We start from the raw sequence: 22,693 nt of genomic DNA on the forward strand, positions 1-22,693 counted from the left end.
GTCCACATCAGACCTCTGCGCGATCTTTGCGCTCGTGCACGGCTTAGATTCTACTTTAACCTTAGACGGACGGGGGGCATTTTGGTTCTGTGCAGGCGTCGCATTTACTACGGGGCGGGACGTTGTTGATTGACTATTACTATGACTAGGGATTGATTGCGGTCTACCCGCGTCGCAAATCGCAGTGTGGTGCTTAGCATTACAGTTTCTACAGGAATTTGATACGGGACATTTATCGCTACGATGGCCTGATTTCGTGCAATTGAAACAAAGACCCCTTTTTAGTAAAATGCGACGTCTAGCAGCTACGTCTGTCACTTGGCGACATCCGTGAGGCGGATGCCGTTCGCTACAAAATGGGCAGGAATTATGGTGGATGGGATGGGTTTTCGGTCTTACACTACTGTCTGGTCTTTTGTCACTCTCAAGACTGTCGCCTCTCTGCAATGCATCGTCTTCTAACATTCTTACTATGAAATCTATTGCCTCAAAAAACTCGTCCAACGTATAGTCGCATTTCCTCAAATGCTCTACCACCTTGCGGTATAGTTTTCCCTCTGACAGTTTTTGATTAATGAGGCTCATGACCATGCCCTGGCCTAAGTCATTGGTACTAAGTCTTTTGATTTGCTCAATAATGATGGTCAACTCAAAACGGAACCTTTTTAATTCTACTGGGTTTAGTGACGGCACAAAGATGTTTGCTAACTTACGGTGCAGAATCACGAGTGTCTGGTGCACGTTGCCATACTGCTTATCTAATAGGTCTAATGCTACACTATAGTTCGCGGCGGTTACACTTAGAGATTTGATGATCCTAAGCGGCTCTTTGCCCAACGTCCCCAATAAATATGTGAATTTAGACACTTCGTCTAAATCAGCTCTTCGATCCACGTGGATCGTGAATAGTTCACGGTACGATGCGTACTCTTGCACTTCCCCTTCAAACGTGGGGAGAGGCAGCGGCTTCAACCTGGGGAGGGCAACATTCCCCGTTGAAGGGCCTTTCACTTTATCTATTCTATTGTACAATAGAGTGGAAGCGCGTGTCGCTTCACCTAACATATGCCTAATTCGGGCTTCGAAACTAGTTTCTAGCTTAACGCGCTGGCTCTTGTATAGCTCTTTAAGCTGTCGGACCTCTGCCTGCAACTCCGTTACCAAATTCTGGTAAACGGACTCGGAGTAAGTCTCTATCAGCGCCCTTTGCGTTTCGCTAAGTAAATCCTCCAGTAGGCCCATCGACGCCTCGATATGCACGATCGTGGACACAGCCATCTTAATTACTTTACTTTACGTTTGGGGGGGTTGGGCAAGGCAAGGAAAAAAGAATAATTTAACGTTAAGAAGGGACTCAAAGAACTGACCCACGTGGGCGATCGCACATCGGGACGTAGAGGACCTTAATTGTTCGTCTCTCTCTCTCTCAAAAGCTCATATTTTAAATTAGTCCTGTCCGGCTCTGGGAAGCGCTTGCGATCCGGTTCGAAGGACCAAATGTTTTGATTTTCACCAGAGTATTAAATCTGCCCGATGTACTGGGCGGATCGCAAGGCCTTGAAGAGGCAAGATTCCCAAAACTTTCCAGGATTTAACTAAAATACGGCGATAAAATTTACAATTTTATTACAAAAATAAACTCTGATAAAGACAAACAACATTCTTAAGCATTCACAAGACTTACTGAAAAAACAAGACTGACCCTAGGTAATGTAGCATGTGCTCTTCAAGCACAAAGTCCACACCGGACTCATTAACAAACTGAAAATAGTGCCAATTCGAATTCAATACACAACGAATCACACACCAAATATCCCTATTCTTATTTAACTCAGGATTCAGATCCCCAATCACAAGGATCTCTACACTAAACTGCGATATAAAAACTAAACGTCTTGCACACAAACTTCTACTACAACCAACCTGGTACACAAGGTAGAGAGGAGAGATAACAATTAGAGGGGACTTACTTTGGTTGGGGACGTTGGATCAAAGAGCACGAGCTAGCCTTGCAACCTCCGACGTCACCTTTTTGGCGCAATTTGTCCTGAACCTAAATTTCTAGATTGGATTTTTTTATCATGTTACAACAGAATGACTTTATTTTTCCTAATCTTAAATTACCAGCAATTGATTTTATTAGTCTCAGCGCCTTCCTACCAGGTGGTTTCCCTTTTTGGCTCTAAACGTTCACGTCTGGAACTACATTCATTCGCCCGCGAGTTTCTCCTCTCCCTCCAATTTGACGTAGTCGTAGGTGGAGTCAAATGGCGGGAATTTCGATTGATCGGGTCGAAATTCCCGACAACAATAATAATACTACTAATAATAATAATTAATAATAATGATAATGAGGATAATAGTTAATAATAATAATAATAATAATAATTAACAATACTGATGATAATAATAATTAATGATAATGATAGGTCTGATAATAATAATTAATAATCATAATAAATGATAATTGATAATTAATAATAATGATAATAATTAATAATGATTAATGATAATAATTAATAGTTGACAATTAATAATAATAATAATAATGAATGTTCTGAAACATGATTACACCATTTAGTAGTGTGACCACGATCATCGTGCTGTGGAGAGCAACGAGGAAGCTGAACATGCAATTTCCTGGAACTCTAGGAGTCTAGGCTGGAAGTCTGGGTTGAACTGACAAAGATATGAAAGATCTAGAAAACCTCCAATACAAGATAATAAGAAATATGTATGAACTACCTGCGAGTACTCCATATTGGGGCATACTTGCAGAAACAGGAATATGGCCGGTGTCCTGCAGAATAGAATATAAGAAATTAATGCTCTTCCATAACATCATAAACTCCGAGAAAAAAAAGATTAGTAAGAGAGATAATTGAGGATCAGTTGAAGAACCCGTATGGGAAGTGCTGGAGCAAGAGCGTAGAAATAAATCTGCAGTAAATATGGGATGGAAGTGGAAGAAATAAGAAGTTGGGGAAAAGGACCCTGAAAAAAGAAATCAAGAAAAGAATTATAGAAGAAATAGAAGAAACTAATGAAAAAAAAGAAAATAATGAAAAAATTAAGATTTATTAAAGGAAATGGCCCTCTACCTTATATCAGAGAAATGTATCTGGATAAGGCATCCCTTGTGATGAAAGCAAGATTAAATATACTCAACTTAAAAGCAAATTTCAGGGGAAAATATGATGACAATTTGTGTGATTTATGCAAAGAGGAAGAAGACACCACCGAACATTTATTTTTATGCCCAAAGTTAGAACAGCTAAAGAATGTAGAAATAAGTTTAGGTATGCTGAAAAATCCTAGCAGGGATCTGGCTGCATTTATAGATAAGGCAATGAATATAAAAGAAGAGTTTAAGAAGCCCAAAGTGATTACCACAACAGGTTGCCAAAACTGATGATAGCAAGGTGTTATCCTATCCAATTTCAAAGTAGAAGGGAATAAAAGTAAAGATTGAGAACCTCATTATGATATTAATTTATTTAAGGCACAGATGATATAAACTTAATAACAATAATAAGAGTAAGCTTAGAAGCTTTGCACCTATCTATAAAGAGATAGAGTGCCCGCAAACTTATTTTGTGGAGTGAGCAATAAGGAACCAGGTTACCAGGAACGTAACTGGTGTGGGTGAAGTGAACTGAACTGGTCATTGTTGAATGAATTGACTTAATATATCAAGTTTTGAATGGATTTATAACAGGAGTCGTGAAAATGAGTAGATTTAAAAGGGAAATATTGTTACTTACATTATTGTGTATTGTTAACAATTCGGGTAGGTTTCAGATTATGGTTTGATAGCTTGTGCATGATTATTTTTTATTATGTATAAAATACTTTATAATTTATATATCCTGACTTTATTTTTTTATTCGGGACCGCGCTTTAACCAGGTTGACTCATTAAACTCTAAATCTTCCTTTGATAATCTGCATGTTTATAAATCTATTGCAGCAGATCCGTGTTTCCTAATAATAATAAATATGACATTTTTTACTAATTAACAAATACGGAGGTCTAATGGGCTTCTCAGCAGGGTGTATTCCCCCCCTCCGATATGCAAGTAGGTAAAGGATTTGGCTCCTATGTTAGGTTAGGTACCGTATCCTTAGCTCAACCCTGTGTTTGCTTCCTAAAAAGAAAATGTCCTTTTCGAAGGAAAGGGAAGGTTTATAGGTTTAAAGGCCTCTCATGAATGACAGAGGCAAGGGACAATGACATTGCCTTAGAGACTGACCATATATATGATCAGTGCCCAAGCCCGCTCTTCACCTAAGCTAGGACCAAGGAGGACCAAGCAGATAGACCTAGAAGCTCCTCCAAAGCCCCTATTCTTAGCTTACAAGGATGGTGAGGTTGCAGGGATTCTAACTCTCACCACATCGGCCATCACAGCCATTTTCCTACAGGAAAAACATTTATTTGTTAGAAAATGTTTTCCTGACCGGAACTATAACATAACCGTGCCTTTGTAGTTGGGTGGGACAGACCGTGTGTAAAATTTCAAAGGTTATGACAGAAAAACTTTTAAAGAAAAACCAACACAAGAATACCGCCTAACATGGGAGCTCTAGCCTTACCTACCATATCCTTTGCTCACCTTAGGATTAAGTGTTAACACTGTGTTTGCTTCCAATCTGGCTTGAGTCCTGGCAAGGTAACACTAAATCATATTTCTTAATTAATAAAATTAGCTTTATATTAGCGTATATCAGACCAGCCACGCGTTGAGATACTACCGCTAGAGAGTTGTGGAGTCTTTTTGACTGGGCAGACAGTAGTACATTGGATCCTTCTCTCTGGTTATGGTTCATTTTCCCTTTGTGTACACACACACACACACATACGCACACCGAGTAGTCTGGCCTATTCTTTACATATTCTCCTCTGTCCTCATACACCTGACCACACTGAGATTACTAAACAATTTTACTGCACTGTAATTGTTCAGTGGCCACTTTCCTCTCTGTAAGGGTAGAAGAGACTCTTGATCAATGGTAAGCAGCTCTTCTAGGAGAAGGAAATTCCGAAATCAAACAATTGTTCTCTGATCTTGGGTAGTGCCATAGCCTTTGAACCATGTGAACCATGGTCTTCCACTGTCTTGGGTTAGAGTTCTCTTGCCTGAGGGTACACTCGGGCACACTATTCCATCTTATTTCTCTTCCTCTTCTTTTGTTAAAGTTTTTATAGTTTATATGGGAGATATTTATTTTAATCTTGCTGCTTTTCTTAAAATATTTTATTTTTCTTTGTTTCCTTTCCTCACTGAGCTATCCTGCTTTTCCAACTAGTCATAGCTTAGCAAGTAATAATAATAATGATAATAATAATAACTGCTCGTCGTCCCACGAGACATCCAGATGATTGAAGATATTAAGGCTTTCAAGAGGAAACCAAAGACTTTCTTATTCTGCAAGTTGAAGATATTAAGGCTTTCAAAAGGAAACCAAAGACTTTCTTATTCTGCGAGTCCTTTAACATTGACGATTTAACAGTACAAGAGCAATATGTAATATGAAATGTTGAATACTCAGAACAAAGAAGATAAAACGACAGTGAAGGTCCGGTGGTTAGTAGGGTTCTGCTGTATAGGACCATAAAACAGCCATCAAAGTAAAGTAAGGTAAACAACAACTTCCCCATAAATGGAATCAATTTAACAATTAATAAGAAAGTTTACTCTGGTCCCAACAAACATCATTCACCCCTTAATACGGCGTCAATGACTTTAGATGTCAGGATGCCAGAAAACTTGAAATCAATCAATCAATCACCCCTTAATAGGACTGTATTAGTTAGCGCTCTGGAAATGGAATTGAATAGAGGTTTTAAAACACTTTTTGAACTTCATACCATATATAGTAAGTCCTCAACTTAAAAACATGTGGATACAAAAAAAAAAATAAAACGAATCATAATTCACAGATATTGTATGAAAAGTTTGTATACTGTAATAAGATAAAGAAATACCATAATATATCAATACTGTACAGTATCATTTAATACAGTAAGCAAAACGACATTTGCAATAACCTGATATTTGTTTCATATGAAACGACTGGTTAGAAATTGTAGGTATGGGAGTCAGGTTAGGCCTACCGTAGGCCAAAGTGTAACCAAATTCAACTTTGAAACAATTTGAATTACAAACAGCTTCTTGGAAACTATTTTGTAAGTTGAGGACCTTCTCTTATTGGGAACAGGTGATACATGGTGTCTCAGTGGGGTCACGGGCAGCTCCCCAGTTAAGAATCTTCGTAGGATAGTTGGTGAAGTTTTAATGTAAAATGCATAATGAAAAAAGTAAGCGTTCCTGGTGTATTTGTAGATGCTTTGAACAGTTCCGATGGAAATTCTTTTGGGCTGCAAATACAGTACATATTTTTAAAAATATATACTTAAATTTCCAGAAGTTTTCTTGGAAAAATGACATTTTATAAGGGAAACAAATACAAGAAGATCACTTACCTTAAGGTTTCCTTCTTAACTAACCTAAGAGCTGTATTGTTACATACTTCGAGCCAGGCTATGCTTACCTTAGACCGCTGTATCCTAGCTTAGCCTAAGAATGAGGCTTATCCCTATGTTTGCTTCCCAAACTGCTCTACTCCTGAAACTGGGTTTGTTCCGTCACTAAATAGAAACCAACTCTATTTACTGTATAGGGTTATTACTTGTGTTGAGGTTAAAAGACGAGCCATTAGATTTTTAGTGATGGTTTACCATCCACCTGCTAGTTAGCGGGGGATGGCTGGAAGTTAAATACCCCTCTCACTTACACACCAGTGTTTATCACCCACTTTGCTTTTGGCTTAGGTGGAGAACAGACTTACCGCTCTTTCCCCTCACCAATTATTGACTTGCCATCAGAAATCTTTTGTTTACTTTCTCTTTTTCAGTGTTTGTGTGCTCTCTCCTTGGTCGTTGCTATGCGGACCTTCCCAAGACCTGAGGGCCACTCCTGTAGGACTTTTATGTCATCCATTGACACGGACCCGCATCTCCAATGTCTCACTTGTAGAAGGCGGCGGTGTGATAAAGACAGCACCGGCCCTGAATGCCGGGAGAAGTCTGCCTCCCAGTTGGAGAAGTTTGGGTGCTGGTGGAAAAAGAAAGCCAAAAGGGATTCATTGCCTTCAGGGTCTTCCTCAAAGTCGATGAAATGCAAGGCTGCTTCTTCCGGCCCCCGGCCTCTTTCCGATGCCCCTGTTCGGTCAGTTTCCTCCATTGAACTGTCAAATAGTAGGGCAGGCCAAATAACTCCAGGTCAACCCCAGTTCTTGAGAGACGGGGCTGCTTCCCCTAGCGAAGCGGTCCCGCCCCTCCCCACGGGGGAAACCATATCTTATTTTGATGTTTTTCAGGTGTGGCCGTCCTGTTGCTTGACCGGCCCTCCTTCGGAGGAGGCGCTGTTGCAGCCCCCATCAACTTGGTCCTGAGAGGCAGCATTCATCATCCTCCTAGGTTGACCTGTTGACCTGCCTGATCCTGAGGAGTCGTCTACGGCGCCTGCCGACGAGTCCTGCCCTGCCTCTTCTGCTGCCTCTGTCGCCGTTGCCGAAGACTATGCTCCCCCCTCTGTGAGCCGACTCTTCTGTCGGGGGTGGAGTCCAAGGCAAGTCTATCCTTTGGATGGTCACCTCTCTCGTTCGCGAGGGAGAACCCCCATAGATGCCCCCATTTGGAAACCTGCTAGAGATCTTCCTGCTGAGCAGTCCCCTGTGGAGGTTCGTCATCGTCAGCACTGAACTTGTAGAGTTCATGGCCCTCCTTGTTGCCTCAGACGCTCTCCTTTGCCTTTGGCAAAAAGATGTCTCTTCAGGCTTGCTACATTCATCTGCTAGATGATCCCTTTTGGAGGATTGTCCCTTGCCAAGACCTCGCTGCTAGCCTTCTCCTCAGCTCTCATCTCCTCAGTTGCAGCTCTCTTCCAGGGATCGTCAGCCTCTCTGTTTGCCTGCGGGTTCCCAATGCTCGCCCATCCAACGCCTCTCTCTGACCCCTTGTCATCGAACAGCTGTTTGTGGCTTGCAGGCGCTCATTGAATCTCCGGATTCTCTGCCTTTTCGCCGAGTTCCTGCAACTCGCAAATCACCAACTGTTCACAATCTTCCAGTTCCTCGTCACTTGTCCGCTTGTCAATGACTAGTTGTTCACCATTCGCGGGTTTCTTGCCTTTCACCAGCTTACCATCGGTCTTCTACTGCACGTCAGTCTCTGACGACTCGCCGATCTCCTAAGAGATCTGAAGTGAACCGACTGTCTCCTACTGCTCATTGTTCACCAACGACTCGCCAATTGGAAATCAGTCGACATCGTATACCAACTCGCCGATTTCCTAAACGGTTGGTAGGCGATAGGCATTCTTCTATTGCTTGTCGTTTGCTGACCTCTCAGCGGTCGTCAACCATGCACCATTCACCAGCAGCTCATCGATCAACAGCTACTCGTCAGTCTCCTGCGAGTCGTAGGTGTTCACCAGAACTTCATCGTTTGCCTGAAGGTCGTCGTTTGTCAGAACAGTGTTGTTCGCCAGAACGTTGTCGTTTTATGGAACGCCGCCGTTTACAAGAAAGGAAACTAATTTCTAAACATTCTACTTCACTAGTCTCTCAGTGTTCACCGGAGCATCGGAGGTTTTATTCCTCTCTCTACAGCTCACAAACATATACCTTCGCGTTCTCCCAGGAGAACAGCGCATGATGAGGACGATCCCCGACAGTCTTGCCTCCGGAAAGTCCCTACCTTTAAGGCTCCTTAAGAACCAGTTACCTGACCTGATCCTTTCCCTCATAAGGAGAAACCTATGAAGCCACAACCTTTCACCAAGTCGTCAATTGTCCCAGGTGGTCGCGCTTCCTTTCAGAAACCCTCAGCGTCGATTCTCTCGGAATCTCTCAGCCAGCAGCGCCTTGTGACAGGAACCGTGGTTCAACACCCTGGTTAGGGCTGTCCATTAGGCCTTTGTAGCAGGTGTTCCTCCAACTCTACCATCCAGAATACCCAGGATACCTTTGGGAAAAAAGCTTCTCTTTGTCTCGGTGGTGAAAGGCTATCGCTCAGCCTTAAGCCTCGCCTTCAGGCCTAAAGGAGTCAACATTTCCTCTTCGTTGAAGTTGTCTCTCCTCATACGGAGTTTCGAACATACCTGCCCTCATTCAGAAGTTAAGACGACCCCTATGGAACCTGGTTTGCATTCTTTAGTCCCAGAAGGTTGCTCCCTACGAACCATTATGCCAGGCATCAGATCGTCACCTGACTCTGAAGACTGTACTCGCGTTGGCTTTGGCCAAGAGAGTTAGTGAACTTCATGTTCTTTCCTACGATGTCTCCCATTCAAGGGGATGTGGGGAGGTAATGCTCAGCTGTTCCTGAGTTTATCGCCAAGTCTCAACATCTGGGGGTAGCAGATCCTAAATTCGGTCCCTCCCGGATTGAGAGTCGTCATAATGTAACCAATGATCCAGATCAACAGTTACTTTGTCCAGTGAGGAGTTTGAGGTACTATCTCAGAAGAACAGCAGCAGCTCGCCCCCTTAGTGTCAGCACTCTTTGTCAGCACGGGGAAGGTGAAGAGGAGGATCACCAAGAACACCATCTCTGTTTGGAGTTGCAAGGTCATAGACCTGTCATTGAATCCTGATCCTTCTCCGATGAGATGACCCAGAGCTCATGACGTCAGGGGCATCAGCATGTCTCTAGTGTTAAAAAAGAACTACTCGGTGATGCAGATACTACAAGCTAACATGTGGAAGCGTCAGACGATCTTCACCATACACTACTTGCAAGACGTGACCCACAGGAACATAGAGATGTTCTCCATTGGCCCTATGGTGGCTGCACAACAAGTGGTTTAAATACCTCATGCTCCTGGATGGACAAGTAGCAGATGGTTGACGGTAGACGTTACCCGAAATTAAGTCTGGGATGAATGATAAGAATGACTGGCTCCTTGCTTTCATTTTCCCCTCTCTTGGAGCACAGCACCTATGGTCCTTTGCTAGCCTCATCTGCCTGGAGGTAAAATCATTTCCCTTATGTAACCTAGTACAGAGATATATACTTGGTGCATCCCCACACCCCTTGGTGAGGTGGGATTGGGTAACTCCTATGGTTGGTTCAAAGATTCCTATTTGTCTGATAATTCTTACTTAGACCAGTGGCAATGCTAGTATCACACAATCTTCTCAGTCCGCTAACCATGCTTTGTATAGTACTGTACTGGGTTTAGTGAGGTGTCAAGGTTTCTCTCTTATACATGTGGAGCACGTACAGGAAAACCTCTGGTCAAAACCCAGCCAGTTGGTTCAGACTTCCACCCACCTAAAGGATGAGTCATCCTTAGTAAGGAGCAAAATAGTTTGTATATAATGTTGGAACAAATAACAAATTTGGAAGCAATATGTATTTTCCTAATGACGCAGTGCTTGAGCTCTTTATACAAATTTGGCCTGCCATCATATATCTCCCTCTAAGTCCTACATGCAATCAAAGGTGTGTGAGTGGCAGGGTTGCCAGGTTTTTTTTTTTAAGTGAGAAAAGGCCAACTTCTAATCAACTGGTGTTGTAAAAGGCCAACCCATTAGTAAAAAATGGCCAAAAGTATAGCATTTAAGACCAACCATTTTTATGATATTGCTAAAGGTTAACCAATTTTTTAAAAAAGGCCAAATTTGAAGTTTTTAGCCTGAAAAAGGCCAACTTGGCAACTCTAGTGAGCGGGGTAGCTGGTACTAACACGGTGGGGTACTTACACCTTGCTTAGAGTCTTATGGCTAGTCTTCCAGTTTTGCCAAAAGTATATCCATAATAAAGAGCTCATGGTTTGTATCGTTAGGAAAAATACAGATTATATTTTAAATTTGTCATTTTTTTTTTTTTTGATAAACTAATTAAAATGATTCCTGAAGCATATTTAATTGTAGGTTGACAGCCATTTTATACATTTGTTGATTGTATTCTTGCCTTCTTTTCACAGAAAGTGAACTTGGTAGGACTTGCAGTAATGCCCGGTCATGTGGAGTGTCATTGACCCTTGTGGATAAAGAAGTGTGTGTAGATGGGAGCTGTCGCTGTAATCCAGATTTTGAAGTGCGCTACTCCTCCTCTTTGAATCCAAGATGTGTTGACATGATATACCGTGAGTGTTATATTTTATTTTATTTCACTTATCTTGTTACAAACCTTTATTTGTTCTTACACATTTGCAGTAAAAATCATCATCCTTTGAAGAGAAATATGTCTACAGCATGAGGTGGTATAGATATTGAATCTTTATCAAGGTAGGAGTAATAGTTAGTGGTAGGTAGGTTGGGGTGGGAACCCTGCTGCCCTACTATAACACATCAATTTTCCCTTTGTCCGCAAAGCAAAGAGTCCTGTCTGTTTGATCTTTTCTTACTTTGCTTGCGATAATCATTTGTTTCTTTTTATATGTTGAGTGCTTTTGCTTAGCTTAACAGCAGAAGTGCATAGAAGGTGAGCATGTTGTAAAGTGAAATTTGTTCCTTCAAAGAATCGAGTATTTCATCCCACGTGTTGTGTATCTTGTGAAGGGCGGTACTGTAGGTAGTCCCCCTACAGAAGAGGTTCTGCTGATCAGTGAGGCAATGAACTTTTCTTGGAGCATTACAGTACAGTACTTAGTTTGCTTGGAATGTCCCTTCTTCAGGAGAGTCTTCTGTTGCAGGCCTAATGTTCCTTCTTTTCTTCGTTCCTGATAGGGATCGTTATCATCTCCAGAGCATGCTTGAAGTGCTCTTGAGTAGACACCTTGTGAAATACCAGTTTTCTCTCCCTCCCCATTCTTTTTGTGGGACACTTCCCTTGTGGGAAGTTGTTGACAACAGGTTTGGTCACCTAGAAAGACCTTTTGCTTAGTTCCTTGCCCCATAGTGATAATTTTTCTCCTTCAGGAGGAAGTGAGAGTACTCTCCTGCTAACTAGTATTTGTTCCGGCACAAGATACAAACCTTACGCTCTTTACATAGTATTATTTTGGCACTACAGTAGCTGAAAACCAACCGTCAAGATTTTGCGAGGTATAACTACCCTCCGCTAGTTAGTTGGAGGGTATAGCGAGGGTAACCCACCACCCCACTCACACCAGCACTACATTGTAAACACTGTCACTTTTTATTTCGGCTTGGTGGAGTGCAGATGTGTCTGACTCCTCTGCTAAACCATCTATCCATATACTAAGGCATTTCCCCCAATTTTGGGGGGTTAGTCGACATAAAACAAATGAAATATAGGGGACCTTTCCTCCTAGCCTGACAAGGGACTCAATCAAGTTCGGCTGGTACTGCCAGGGTGCCACAGCCCACCCTACCCCGTTATCCACCACAGATGAAGCTTCATAATGCTGAATCCCCTACTACTGCTACCTCCGCGGTCATCCAAAGCGATCAGAGGAAGCAGCAGAGCCTACCGGAACTGCATCACAATCACTCGCCATCCGTTCCTATTTCTAACATGCTAAACCATAAATTAAAGATTTCCTATTTATTTCACAACTGGCCTAAAAGGCAAAAAAAAATAATCCTTTTTCATTTCTTTTTCCCTTCAGATTTGACTGCCCGTGCGATCCAAGAATGCGAGTTTGTCTTGGTAATGAAGGGCACAGTTGTTGTACTTCTATGTCCGCTGAGGAGACGGATCCTCACGGTTTCTGCCCTGCGTGTAGGGGTCACTCTTTCATGCATGAGTCTCGTTGTTCAGTAGACGACGGAAGAGGAAGGCGAAGAGGGATCCTTCCCCTTCTAGGTCAGCCTCGAAAGTGAAGAAACCTCGCCATCATTCTCCGTCAACTCGATCTCTCCATGATAACTCTGCTCATTCTTCTCCTAGGAGTAAACCAAGTGCAAGTGGCACCCATTTTGACCCTGGGTGGCCTCAGTTGTTTCCCCTAGAGAAAAGCGCTAGCCGCTGCTGTAGGAGAGTCTCTTTCTGATGGAGCAGTTCGTCTTCTGTAGCCTTTCTTTGGGGCTCATGGGTTACCCGGGGAATGAAAGGTTGCGAGAGGTCTTGCGGTTGGGCACGCGATGGGAGCAGACATCCTTCCCATGGGTTGATTTTCTTCCCGAGGCTCCAAAGGTCTTCGATTTAAAGTCTCGTGCCTTTGATAAAAACTATTTGGTTTCAAATACATTTAATAAAAAAAGAACAAAATGCTATTTAAGGTAGTTAACTCTTAATAATGGTGATACTGTAATTATCTAAATTTGAATAGTGAAATACTGTAGTTATTATAAAGGAATGGCATGAAAAAAGTAGTGTTACTGCACTCTGTCTTGAGAAGGAACCCGTCACAAAGTGAGGGAAGCAAACTTCCTCCTCCCGATGTCATTTTTATCAATTGAAATGCAAGGACCTGGCAATACAAAATTAGGTACGTTAAAAAACGTGCATAATAACTATTCGACATCCCTTTCTGTTTGATAAATTACATTAGAATGAAAGGAAAATATAAAAATTGTTATCGTATAGTATTAAGAAAAAAATTTGAAGAGTTGAAGTAAAATGACAAATTTGATGTTGCACAGTATATTCTTAGATCCTTTAATTTGATTTAGTGAGTGCAATGGGGGATCAAAGATAATACATAAAAACTTTAAACTAATTATCGGACAGTACTTGAGCTTGCATTAACTAATTACACTTACATCTTCATTAGTCCCGATCTTCTGAAGTGAGATTGTAAAGTCCCGTGGTTGAAGAGACCCTACGTAGCTCAGCAAAAGGGTGTTATTGAGCTGGCTGCCATTCCGACGTCCAAGTCCAGGAACCATCTTCGGCCACTAACGCTTTAGCTTTCCATATTATTGATGACAAATCTATTCAAAGTAAGATCACTCCTGGTGTACGTGCCAAGTGAGACTGTGTGACGAAGAAATCAAACTACAAGGCAGAATTTTTTCTGTGTTAACCAACAGACGATGTTCATAGATCACAAACGAGCGTATGGGCTTGTTGATGGCAAACGAGCAAAATGCAAGCACTTTTACAAAGGCTATTACTAGTTTAGTCGGATGAGACGCAAGAACATTGTAACATTAAATTTTAAAAAATCAATTATACTTTTGTAGGAAGAAATATGACAAAAGTGAACCCTCGCTACTTCGCGGTTCGACAATCGCGGATTCACCACTTCGCGGGGTTTTCCCATAACCCATATATATATACATATCGCGGATTTTCCGGAAAATTCGAAAATACCGCGAAATCTGAAGATAACCAAATACGATATTTTGTTACCTGTAATTCCATTAATACTGTAATTAGTAATATCTGCTCTTACTGATTGTTCATTGCATTACATATGATATATAATTCAGCACAGAAAGAAATAAAACACGAAAAGAGAATGTGATCATACGATAATTCAGTACGTAGTAAAATTAAATCGAACATGAAACGCAAATCAGATGCAGTCATACCATATTAGAATGGTGTGTACTGTAATGGATGTGCTTCTTTTCCATGAATCTTTTGTATGTATACGTACGTAGTACAGTACTGCATCCAATAATATTCTTTGTTGCAAAAATCACATTTCGAATACCGTAAGCGTACGAGAGAGAGAGAGAGAGAGAGAGAGAGAGAGAGAGAGAGAGAGAGAGAGAGAGAGAGAGAGAGAGGCGTAAAATAGCGTACGTAAATTTTTATTATTATTGTTATTATTATTATTATTGTTGTTGTTGTTAATAAAATTATTATTGTTATTATTATTAATCATTATTATTATTATTATTACTGTACAGTATTATTATCATTATTTATTATTATTACGGTACTGTATTGTACTTAATCTACGTACGTTCAGTATGCGCGGGGGCATCTTCTATGAGTAACCAACGCGCCATAGTACTAAGACGGGTTGTGATTGGTTCAAGCGCTGATAGATGACGAATCAAAACTCAAGTTTTGTTATCTAGCCTGTGATTGGTGTTTTGCCCGCATCTTCTACCCGCAGCATCAAAGTTCTCGCGGGGCTGCATCGTTCACTTTCTCTTTCCGCGTATTGCTGAGTAGACGTTCTTAAGTTTGTGAAGTTTAATCTGTGCTGTGTGCGACTGTTTTAAGTTGAACTTTTTGTTGAACTTTCTGTTACAATGCCTCCCAAGCGTTCTGCTTCTAGTAAGGCTGGTAGTGAGCCTAAACGCCACCGAAGAATGATGACGATAGCTGAGAAGGTTACGCTTCTCGACATGTTAAAAGATGGTAGAAGTTACGCGGCCGCCGGCCGCCATTTTGGCATCAACAAATCCACCGTTCGCTACATCAAGAAGGACGAGGCGAACATTAGAAAGACTGCTGCAATCACCTTTAGCAGATCAGCGAAGCGAGTCGTTACAACGCGTAATAAAACGATCGTACGCATGGAAGGTGCTTTAGCTGTGTGGATTGCCGACTGCCGGAAGAAGAACATAGCGTTGGATACGAACACCATCCAAACAAAGGCTTTGAGCTTATATGAGAATTTTGCTGCAAAGGAACCTAAAGAGGACGACGGCAACCATGCTGAAGATGATGATGATGCAGATGATCCTCAACCAGGGACATCCACTGATTCCCAGCCTCAGAAACGTTTTTCCGCAAGCAAAGGATGGTTCGCGAAGTTTCAGAAACGCTTCGCCCTGAAAAGCGTTTCCCTGCATGGGGAGTCTGCTTCCGCTGACACTGCCGCTGCTGAAACTTACGTGAACCAGACTTTCAAGAACATTATCGCTGAAGGTGGATACAAGCCGGAACAAGTCTTTAATATGGATGAAACCGGCTTGTTTTGGAAGAGAATGCCGTCGCGAACTTTCCTGTTCAAAGAGGAAGCCAAAGCCTCTGGCTTTAAGGCATTCAAGGATCGCGTTACCCTCGTGATGTGTGGCAATGCTGCTGGATTTTTGTTAAAGCCGGGGCTTATTTATAAGTCGAAAAATCCTCGCGCTTTGAAAAATAAAAATAAGAATCTCCTTCCCGTGTACTGGATGCATAATCAAAAAGCATGGATTACGAAGATGCTGACCTCCAACTGGTTCCACCAGTGTTTCATCCCGCAAGTCCATGAATATCTCTTAGAGAAGGGCTTGCCATTCAAGATCCTTCTCCTTATGGATAACGCTGGTGGACACGCAACTGACCTGTCGCGTGAGGGCGTTCAGGTTGAGTTCCTGCCACCCAACACCACGTCATTAATTCAACCAATGGACCAGGGGGTTATCAGGGCGTTCAAGGCCCTCTACACGAAGAATACCTTGGCGGACCTCGTTGCGTGTGTGGATGCTGCCCAAGATGACGAGGATGAAGACTTCAACTTGAAGGCGTACTGGCGGCAGTACACCATAGCCACGTGCCTGCAGAATATTCAAAAGGCACTTCAAGAGATGAAACCTGCAACCGTAAATGCGAGCTGGAAGAAGCTGTGGCCCGATATTGTTTACGACGACAAGGGATTTACTCCGTCGGAAATCCAACACTCTGCAATACGGAAATCTGTGCAGTTGGCTGCCATAATTGGGGGTGACGGGTTTGGCGACATGACGACTGAAGACGTCGACGAGTTGTTGGACTGCCATTCCCAGCCCCTAACTGACGCAGACCTCGAAGACCTGACGAAATCGGCAAGTGAGGAAGAGAGTGAGGGTACCCAGGAAGAGACCCAAGAAAATGTCGAAGAAACGGGCTTAACATTAGAACGGCTTGCCAAGTTCTGCAACCATATGAAGGAGGCGAAAGAAATGTTACAAGAGTGGGACGAGGATATGGTTCGCTCGATGCAATTCTGCAACAAGGTTGATGACATCACGACTCCCTACAGGATGCTCTTGGATCGAAAAAAGAAGCAGCGGCAACAACTTCCGATCACAATGTTTTTCAGCCTCGCAAAAAAGAGCCAGTTCCTCCTGCTAGTACGCCTTCGGAAGAAATTGAAGAAGTTGAAGAGGTGTCCCAGGAAAAGACACCTCCGTCTGAAGAGACGTAAAATACTATCATTGACTGCACAGTAGAACACATCATCAGCTTCATCATCATCATTTCTACTGTGCAGCAAATTCATCGCCATCGTCATTCAAGTTTTTCTTGAACTTCTTTCGTGGTGAGTACAGTAACAATCTTTATTTTTTACTTTAACCAGTTTTATAGTTTAGTAATGTACGTACTGTATGCATTAAGTTAAAGGGAAGGTTTTAAAAGTCTACATGTTGTAACCTATCATATTTTTTTTGTTTAAAATTTACATTTACGTACGTAAAACAATCTCTCTCTCTCTCTCTCTCTCTCTCTCTCTCTCTCTCTCTCTCTCTCTCTCTCTCTCTCTCTCTCTCTCTCTCTCTCTCGTAAATTGTTTTCCTGCTTTGCTACGTACAAGTACTGTATAATTTATATTTGTAAGGTAACATATTTTGTAAATGCTTTTACTGTAAATACTGTATGTACTGTATCATTATTTATCACTATCATCATGCGCGTTAAATGCCTTGTTTGTTCTGAGCGTGGTTGTTTACTGAGCGTACACGCCGTCGTTTCAGGCGGCGTCATAAAGAAAAAGATTTCATTTGGAAGTCCTAAGAAAAATACGTAAACTAAAACATTGGTAATAAAAAAATCAACATACAGTACTGTATAATCAATATAATCGATGCAAAAACTAACCTATACGTACATATATGTGTACACTAAATGAGTTTGTTTCTTCATTATGATCAGAGATGAACGTAAACAAAACATTGGTTGCCATTTTTTATCGTGCTTTTTAGGTGTTTAGGAAACACATGATATAAAATCGCCTTTAATATTTGTGCCTGTTTTAGTTTAGGGTGCTGTAGTACATGCATTAAGTGTTCTGTACATTAAAGGGTGGTTTGTTAACAGTACTACGTACAAGGGAAGGTTTTAAAAGTCCGAATATACATGTTAAATAAATAGGTAAATATGCTGTCACTACTTCGCGGATTTTCACCTATCGCGCCCGCGTCTGGAACCTATCTACCGCGATAAACGAGGGTTCACTGTAACTAAATTAAATAATTTCATAAATTAAAAATAAAAAGGAAATATGATGGGCTCATCAACTGTTTTGGCCTCAGATTCTGCTCGGCCTGATGTTTGCTCTGCTTTGGCGGGCTGTCTCGAGCAGTTGCTGACAAATACTGTACTTCTCGGAGTGACTTGTCAGTAGAACTCTGTGCAAGCGAGCCATTAGGTGATAACTGAGAGGCTCTGTGAATGCTACGAAACTTTATGAAATAATCATAGAGTTAATATACACCAAGTTCCAAGGAAGAATGTCACAAAAATTCAAACATGATAGAGCTTGTGCTAGCATGAAAATACAGGATGGTCTATTGACAGTGAAGGGAAGAGCAGTGAGAAGATTAGAAATTAAAATCGTTACAGTGTATGAGCTTGTATGAAACACATGTGATACATGGTTTCCCCCCTAAAAATGACATACATGTGAAATGGGGTACTTTGCTCTTGAGAGGCGTATTGTAGGCAGTTTATCTTGCAGGAGATATGCAGGTTTAAGGCCTATCAATGGAGACTTGGTGTTCTTTGCCACGAATGTTCAGTAAGAACGGCTTGGTTGTTCGACGGATTTTTATTATTATTATTAATTGCTAAGCTACAACCCTAATGGGAGAAGCAGAATGCTATAAGCCCAAGGGCTCCAACAGGGAAAATAGCCCAGTGAGGAAAGGAAACAAGGAAAAATAAAACATTTTAAGAAAAATAACATTAAAATAAATATCTCCCATATAAACTATAAAAACTTTAACAAAACAAGAGGAAGAGAAATAAGATAGCATAGTATGCCCAAGTGTATCCTCAAGCAAGAGAACTCTAACTCAAGAGAGTGGAAGACCATGGTACAGAGGCTATGGCACTACTCAAGACTAGAGAACAATGGTATGATTTTGGAGTGTCCTTCTCCTAGAAGAGCTGCTTACCATAGGTAAAGAGTCCCTTCTACCCTTACCGAGAGGAAAGTGGCCACTAAACAATTACAGTGCAGTAGTTAACCCCTTGGGTGAAGAAGAATTGTTTAGTAATCTCAGTGTTGTTAGGTGTACAAGGACAGAGGAGAATATGTAAAGAATAGGCCAGACTATCGGTGTGTGTGTATAGGCAAAGTGTAAATGAACCATAACTAGAGAGAAGGATCCAGTGAAGTACTGTCTGGCCAGTCAAAGGACCCCATAACTCTCTTGCGGTAGTATCTCAATGGGTGGCTGGTGTGAGGGGGCATTAGCGGTTACTTGCTAGTGTCGCGCAGGAAAACGTGCGTTGCTAAGGGCAGATCTGTCAGTATGTGTTCCTTAGCTGAGGGCTTGTAAGTCTGGCGGCATGGAGTAAATTTTCCCACAATGTGACATAGGCACTGGAGATTGTCATAGGAGGTTCCAGACAGAAAAAATTTGGCAGGGACAACGAATGGGTCGCCATGTTCCATTTCAGCAGGTTCCAGACGGAAAAAATTTGGCAGGGATAACCAATGGGTCGCCATGTTCCATTTCAGCTGCTGAGACATCCAGGGCATCTTTAGGAGGGGTCCTTAGTCCCAGGAGGACCCAGGAAAGCAGGGTAAAGCAGTTGGAGTCCTTGCATCAAGACATCAAAGCTGATTTGAGGGTGCAACGAAAACGTTCAACCATTCCGTTGGCAGCTGGGTTGTAGGCAGTTCAGGTTTGTATAGTTAGGAAAAATATAAATTATTCCAAATTTGTCATCTTTGAGGTCAATAATGCAGATCGGACTAAATAAGCCAGGAGAAAATTGGGTGTTAGCTCATTTTCACCACTTCCTTGAGTGACAAGGGAAGATTATCCCTTAGCCTTAGCATTTTTTCCATTTGGAGCTCACGGCTGACCAATGCTATCAGAGTTTGTGAGTCCTAGGGGTAGGCTGATAAGGCTATCGGTTGTGTTCCTCCTTGACCGTAATGGGGCTCACGTGGATATTGATTGTGCTTCCCAAGTCTTTTTTCTCAACTGTTTGCATCTTTGAGATCGGTCAGTTAAAGGTGAGACCAGTGTGACAGTTAGCTTTTTGCACTGGCTCAGGCAAATGATCCTTCCTGAACCAAACGCTAACTACCTTTGGAGAGAGAAGCGGTGGTCCCTTCCATGCGGGACACTTGAGTGCGTATCGAGTGGTGTCATGTTCTGCCAACTCTCAGGAAGGTCCCAGAAACACTCAATGTTGGGGTTCATAGTGTGTGTCTTCATAGCTAGAGCTATTTTTCAGCAGAACATCCTCTTCAGTGGAATAGTACATGCTTGAAGGAAGGCTGGAGCAGTCCTCTCTACTTTAGAAGTTGTCTTGGGATCAGTTGGTCCTCTTCCTGAGGGCCTGAACTCATGTGCCTCCTGTTACCTGAGAAGGACATTGTATGGTGTTTTCTTCAAGACTCTCCCTCTTCTCTGATTTGGCAAGAGGGAGGAGTTTTAATGGCTATCTCATCATGTCAATTACAGAGGGAGGGGGGATTCTGCTTGTGCCTAATAAGATGGTACAAAGACTCAATTTCTCCGCGAGCCTATCCCCACAAATATTTGAGTCTAAGATATCTGAGGTCCTTGAGGGATCACATGGGACAAGTATGCATCTCATCTTAGGTAACACGTTCACCATGTCTCAAGAAAAAAAGGAATAATTGGCCCTTCTGCCTTTTCTCCCATGGACGGGAAGCCGTTGCCTCGGCTGTTGCACACTGGTCGGATGACTTGTTCTTGTCAGTTATGCAACAGAGAGCCTTTCTAGCAAGACTGCATTATGCTTAGAAATAACTCCTTCATCCTCCATACAAGAGGGAGGATAGGTGAATGTCTTCCATTCATATTAGTTTTGATGTCTGGTTCAAAACTTGGGATGTTATCTCCCTCATAAAGAGATAGGTGTTATGTAACCAAGTACCAGCTTTCTTTTTAAACCAGTATTTGCCAAGGCCTTAACAGCTTCTACATCTCTATGATTATCTGTTATGAAGTTGTTGAAGTCACTCTCCTTGTTGCCTCACAGGACCAAGAAGGATGACATTTCCGGAAAAAATAAAACCTTCCAATCTGGTTTTTGGCGACTGCCCACCTAAAGACAAGTTTCCTATTTAAAAGACAATTTTTTAAGGTAATTTGTATTTTTCCTAACTATACAAACCCAAGTCCTTTAAGCTACACCTTTCTCCCCAGTCCTTGATGTGATGTGATGTTCCTACCTGCCTTCCAGCTCACACTGAGGACATACATCTATGTTTTTAGGGAAAATAAAATTTGCTATGAAGATTTGTAATTTTTTATCTGATTTTATATAAAAAAGTTTTTGTAAGTAGAGGCATTAGTTAGGAGTTTTACATCATAATTTTAATTTCTCATTACTTATGTCGCATCTTTTTTCCAGATATACATTTATTTGATAAGACCTGCAAGAACACAACATGTGGCGAAAATGAATACTGTAAGGAGATACCTTCCACTTTCTCTTTTAGAAAGGAAAATCAAATTGTGTGTATGTGTAATCCTGGCTTTCTGCGCATTAATTCAGATTGTAGAGAAGGTAAGTAATTAGTTCCTACATTTAATACAAAAAAATCATCCTTTAATAGGAGTATGTTTTCAGTGAGGTAGAATAAGTATTGAAACTTTTAACAAGGTCAGTGCTGTTGTGAGCACAAGGAAGTAAGGGAGACAGCCGCTGCGTGACCGTATCACATAATTTTTTTTGTTTTGCTGTAAGTTCATATTGCTCTACCCAACTATTGGATCTTTTCTTCACTTGTTTTTTGTGTTTTTGAGCATTTTTGAGTATTGAAAGTAAGCATGTGGTAAAGTGAAGTTTGTTCCCACTAGAATACAAACCCTCTGTCCTATGTGTTGTGAATGTTTGAAGGACTGGACTGTGTGCAGTTCCCCTCCTGAAGGGCAGGGCTGTAAAGAGTTCCCCTCCTGAAGGGCAGGGCTGTAAAGAGTTCCCCTCCTGAAGGGCAGGACTGTAAAGAGTTCCCTTACTGAAAAGCAGGCCAGTATATAGTTTCCCTTCTGATGAGATCGTGTTGATTGCACTGGTGATCAGGGAAACTAAACTCTTCATGGGTGTTATTTGTTTTTTCTGGATTTTTCCATCTTTGTAATTGAATTTTCTCTTGCAGACCAAATATTTACTCTTTCCTTTGTTCCCAATAGTGATCTTTGTTGTTTGCTGCTCGTACTTTTGATTGTGAACCTTGTGAAGTGCCTATATTCTCTCCTTCCACTTTCTCATTGTTGGGCACTGCTGTGGAAGAAGTTGCTGAGAAGGATGGCCATATAGGAAGGCTTTTTGTTTAGTTCCTTGGGACTTAATGATCATTCTTCTTTTTTCAATATTAATCTTACCCGATGATCATGTAGCTGTCAACTCTGTTGCCCGACAGAAATCTACGGTCGGGATACGCCAGCGATCGCTATACAGGTGGGGGTGTACACAACAGCGCCATCTGTGAGCAGGTACTCAAGTACTTCTTGTCAACAAGAACTCAATTTTTCCTCTGTCGTGCCACCGGCTAGACCTACTTGGATACGCTGTTGATTCTGGAGTTATTGTTCACGATTTGGTGATGTATTTGCTCTAGAGTTTAGCCTTCGCTATTCAGGAAGCTTTATCATTAGCTTAGCAAGCTTTTGGAATTAATTTGATTTAATTA

At 41.7% G+C, this 22,693-nt stretch overlaps 1 protein-coding gene across 2 annotated transcripts in view; it reads left to right on the forward strand.

The window, feature by feature from the left end:
* The first annotated feature begins 3,612 nt into the window (after window positions 1–3,612).
* LOC137658803 (uncharacterized) overlaps window positions 3,613–22,693 on the forward strand; it is a 98,203-nt gene continuing 79,122 nt past the window's right edge. Inside the window, exons 1-3 of one of the 2 annotated variants that reach the window (XM_068393853.1) lie at window positions 3,613–3,790; window positions 10,997–11,158; window positions 21,412–21,567. In XM_068393853.1, the coding sequence (XP_068249954.1) occupies window positions 3,730–3,790; window positions 10,997–11,158; window positions 21,412–21,567 (379 nt within the window). In that variant the 5' untranslated portion in view covers window positions 3,613–3,729. The remainder of the gene's footprint in view (window positions 3,791–10,996; window positions 11,159–21,411; window positions 21,568–22,693) is intronic. The other variant, XM_068393854.1, reaches the window with a different exon arrangement.

The sequence above is a fragment of the Palaemon carinicauda genome, chromosome 19, assembly GCF_036898095.1.
Source record: "Palaemon carinicauda isolate YSFRI2023 chromosome 19, ASM3689809v2, whole genome shotgun sequence".
Lineage (NCBI taxonomy): Eukaryota > Metazoa > Arthropoda > Malacostraca > Decapoda > Palaemonidae > Palaemon > Palaemon carinicauda.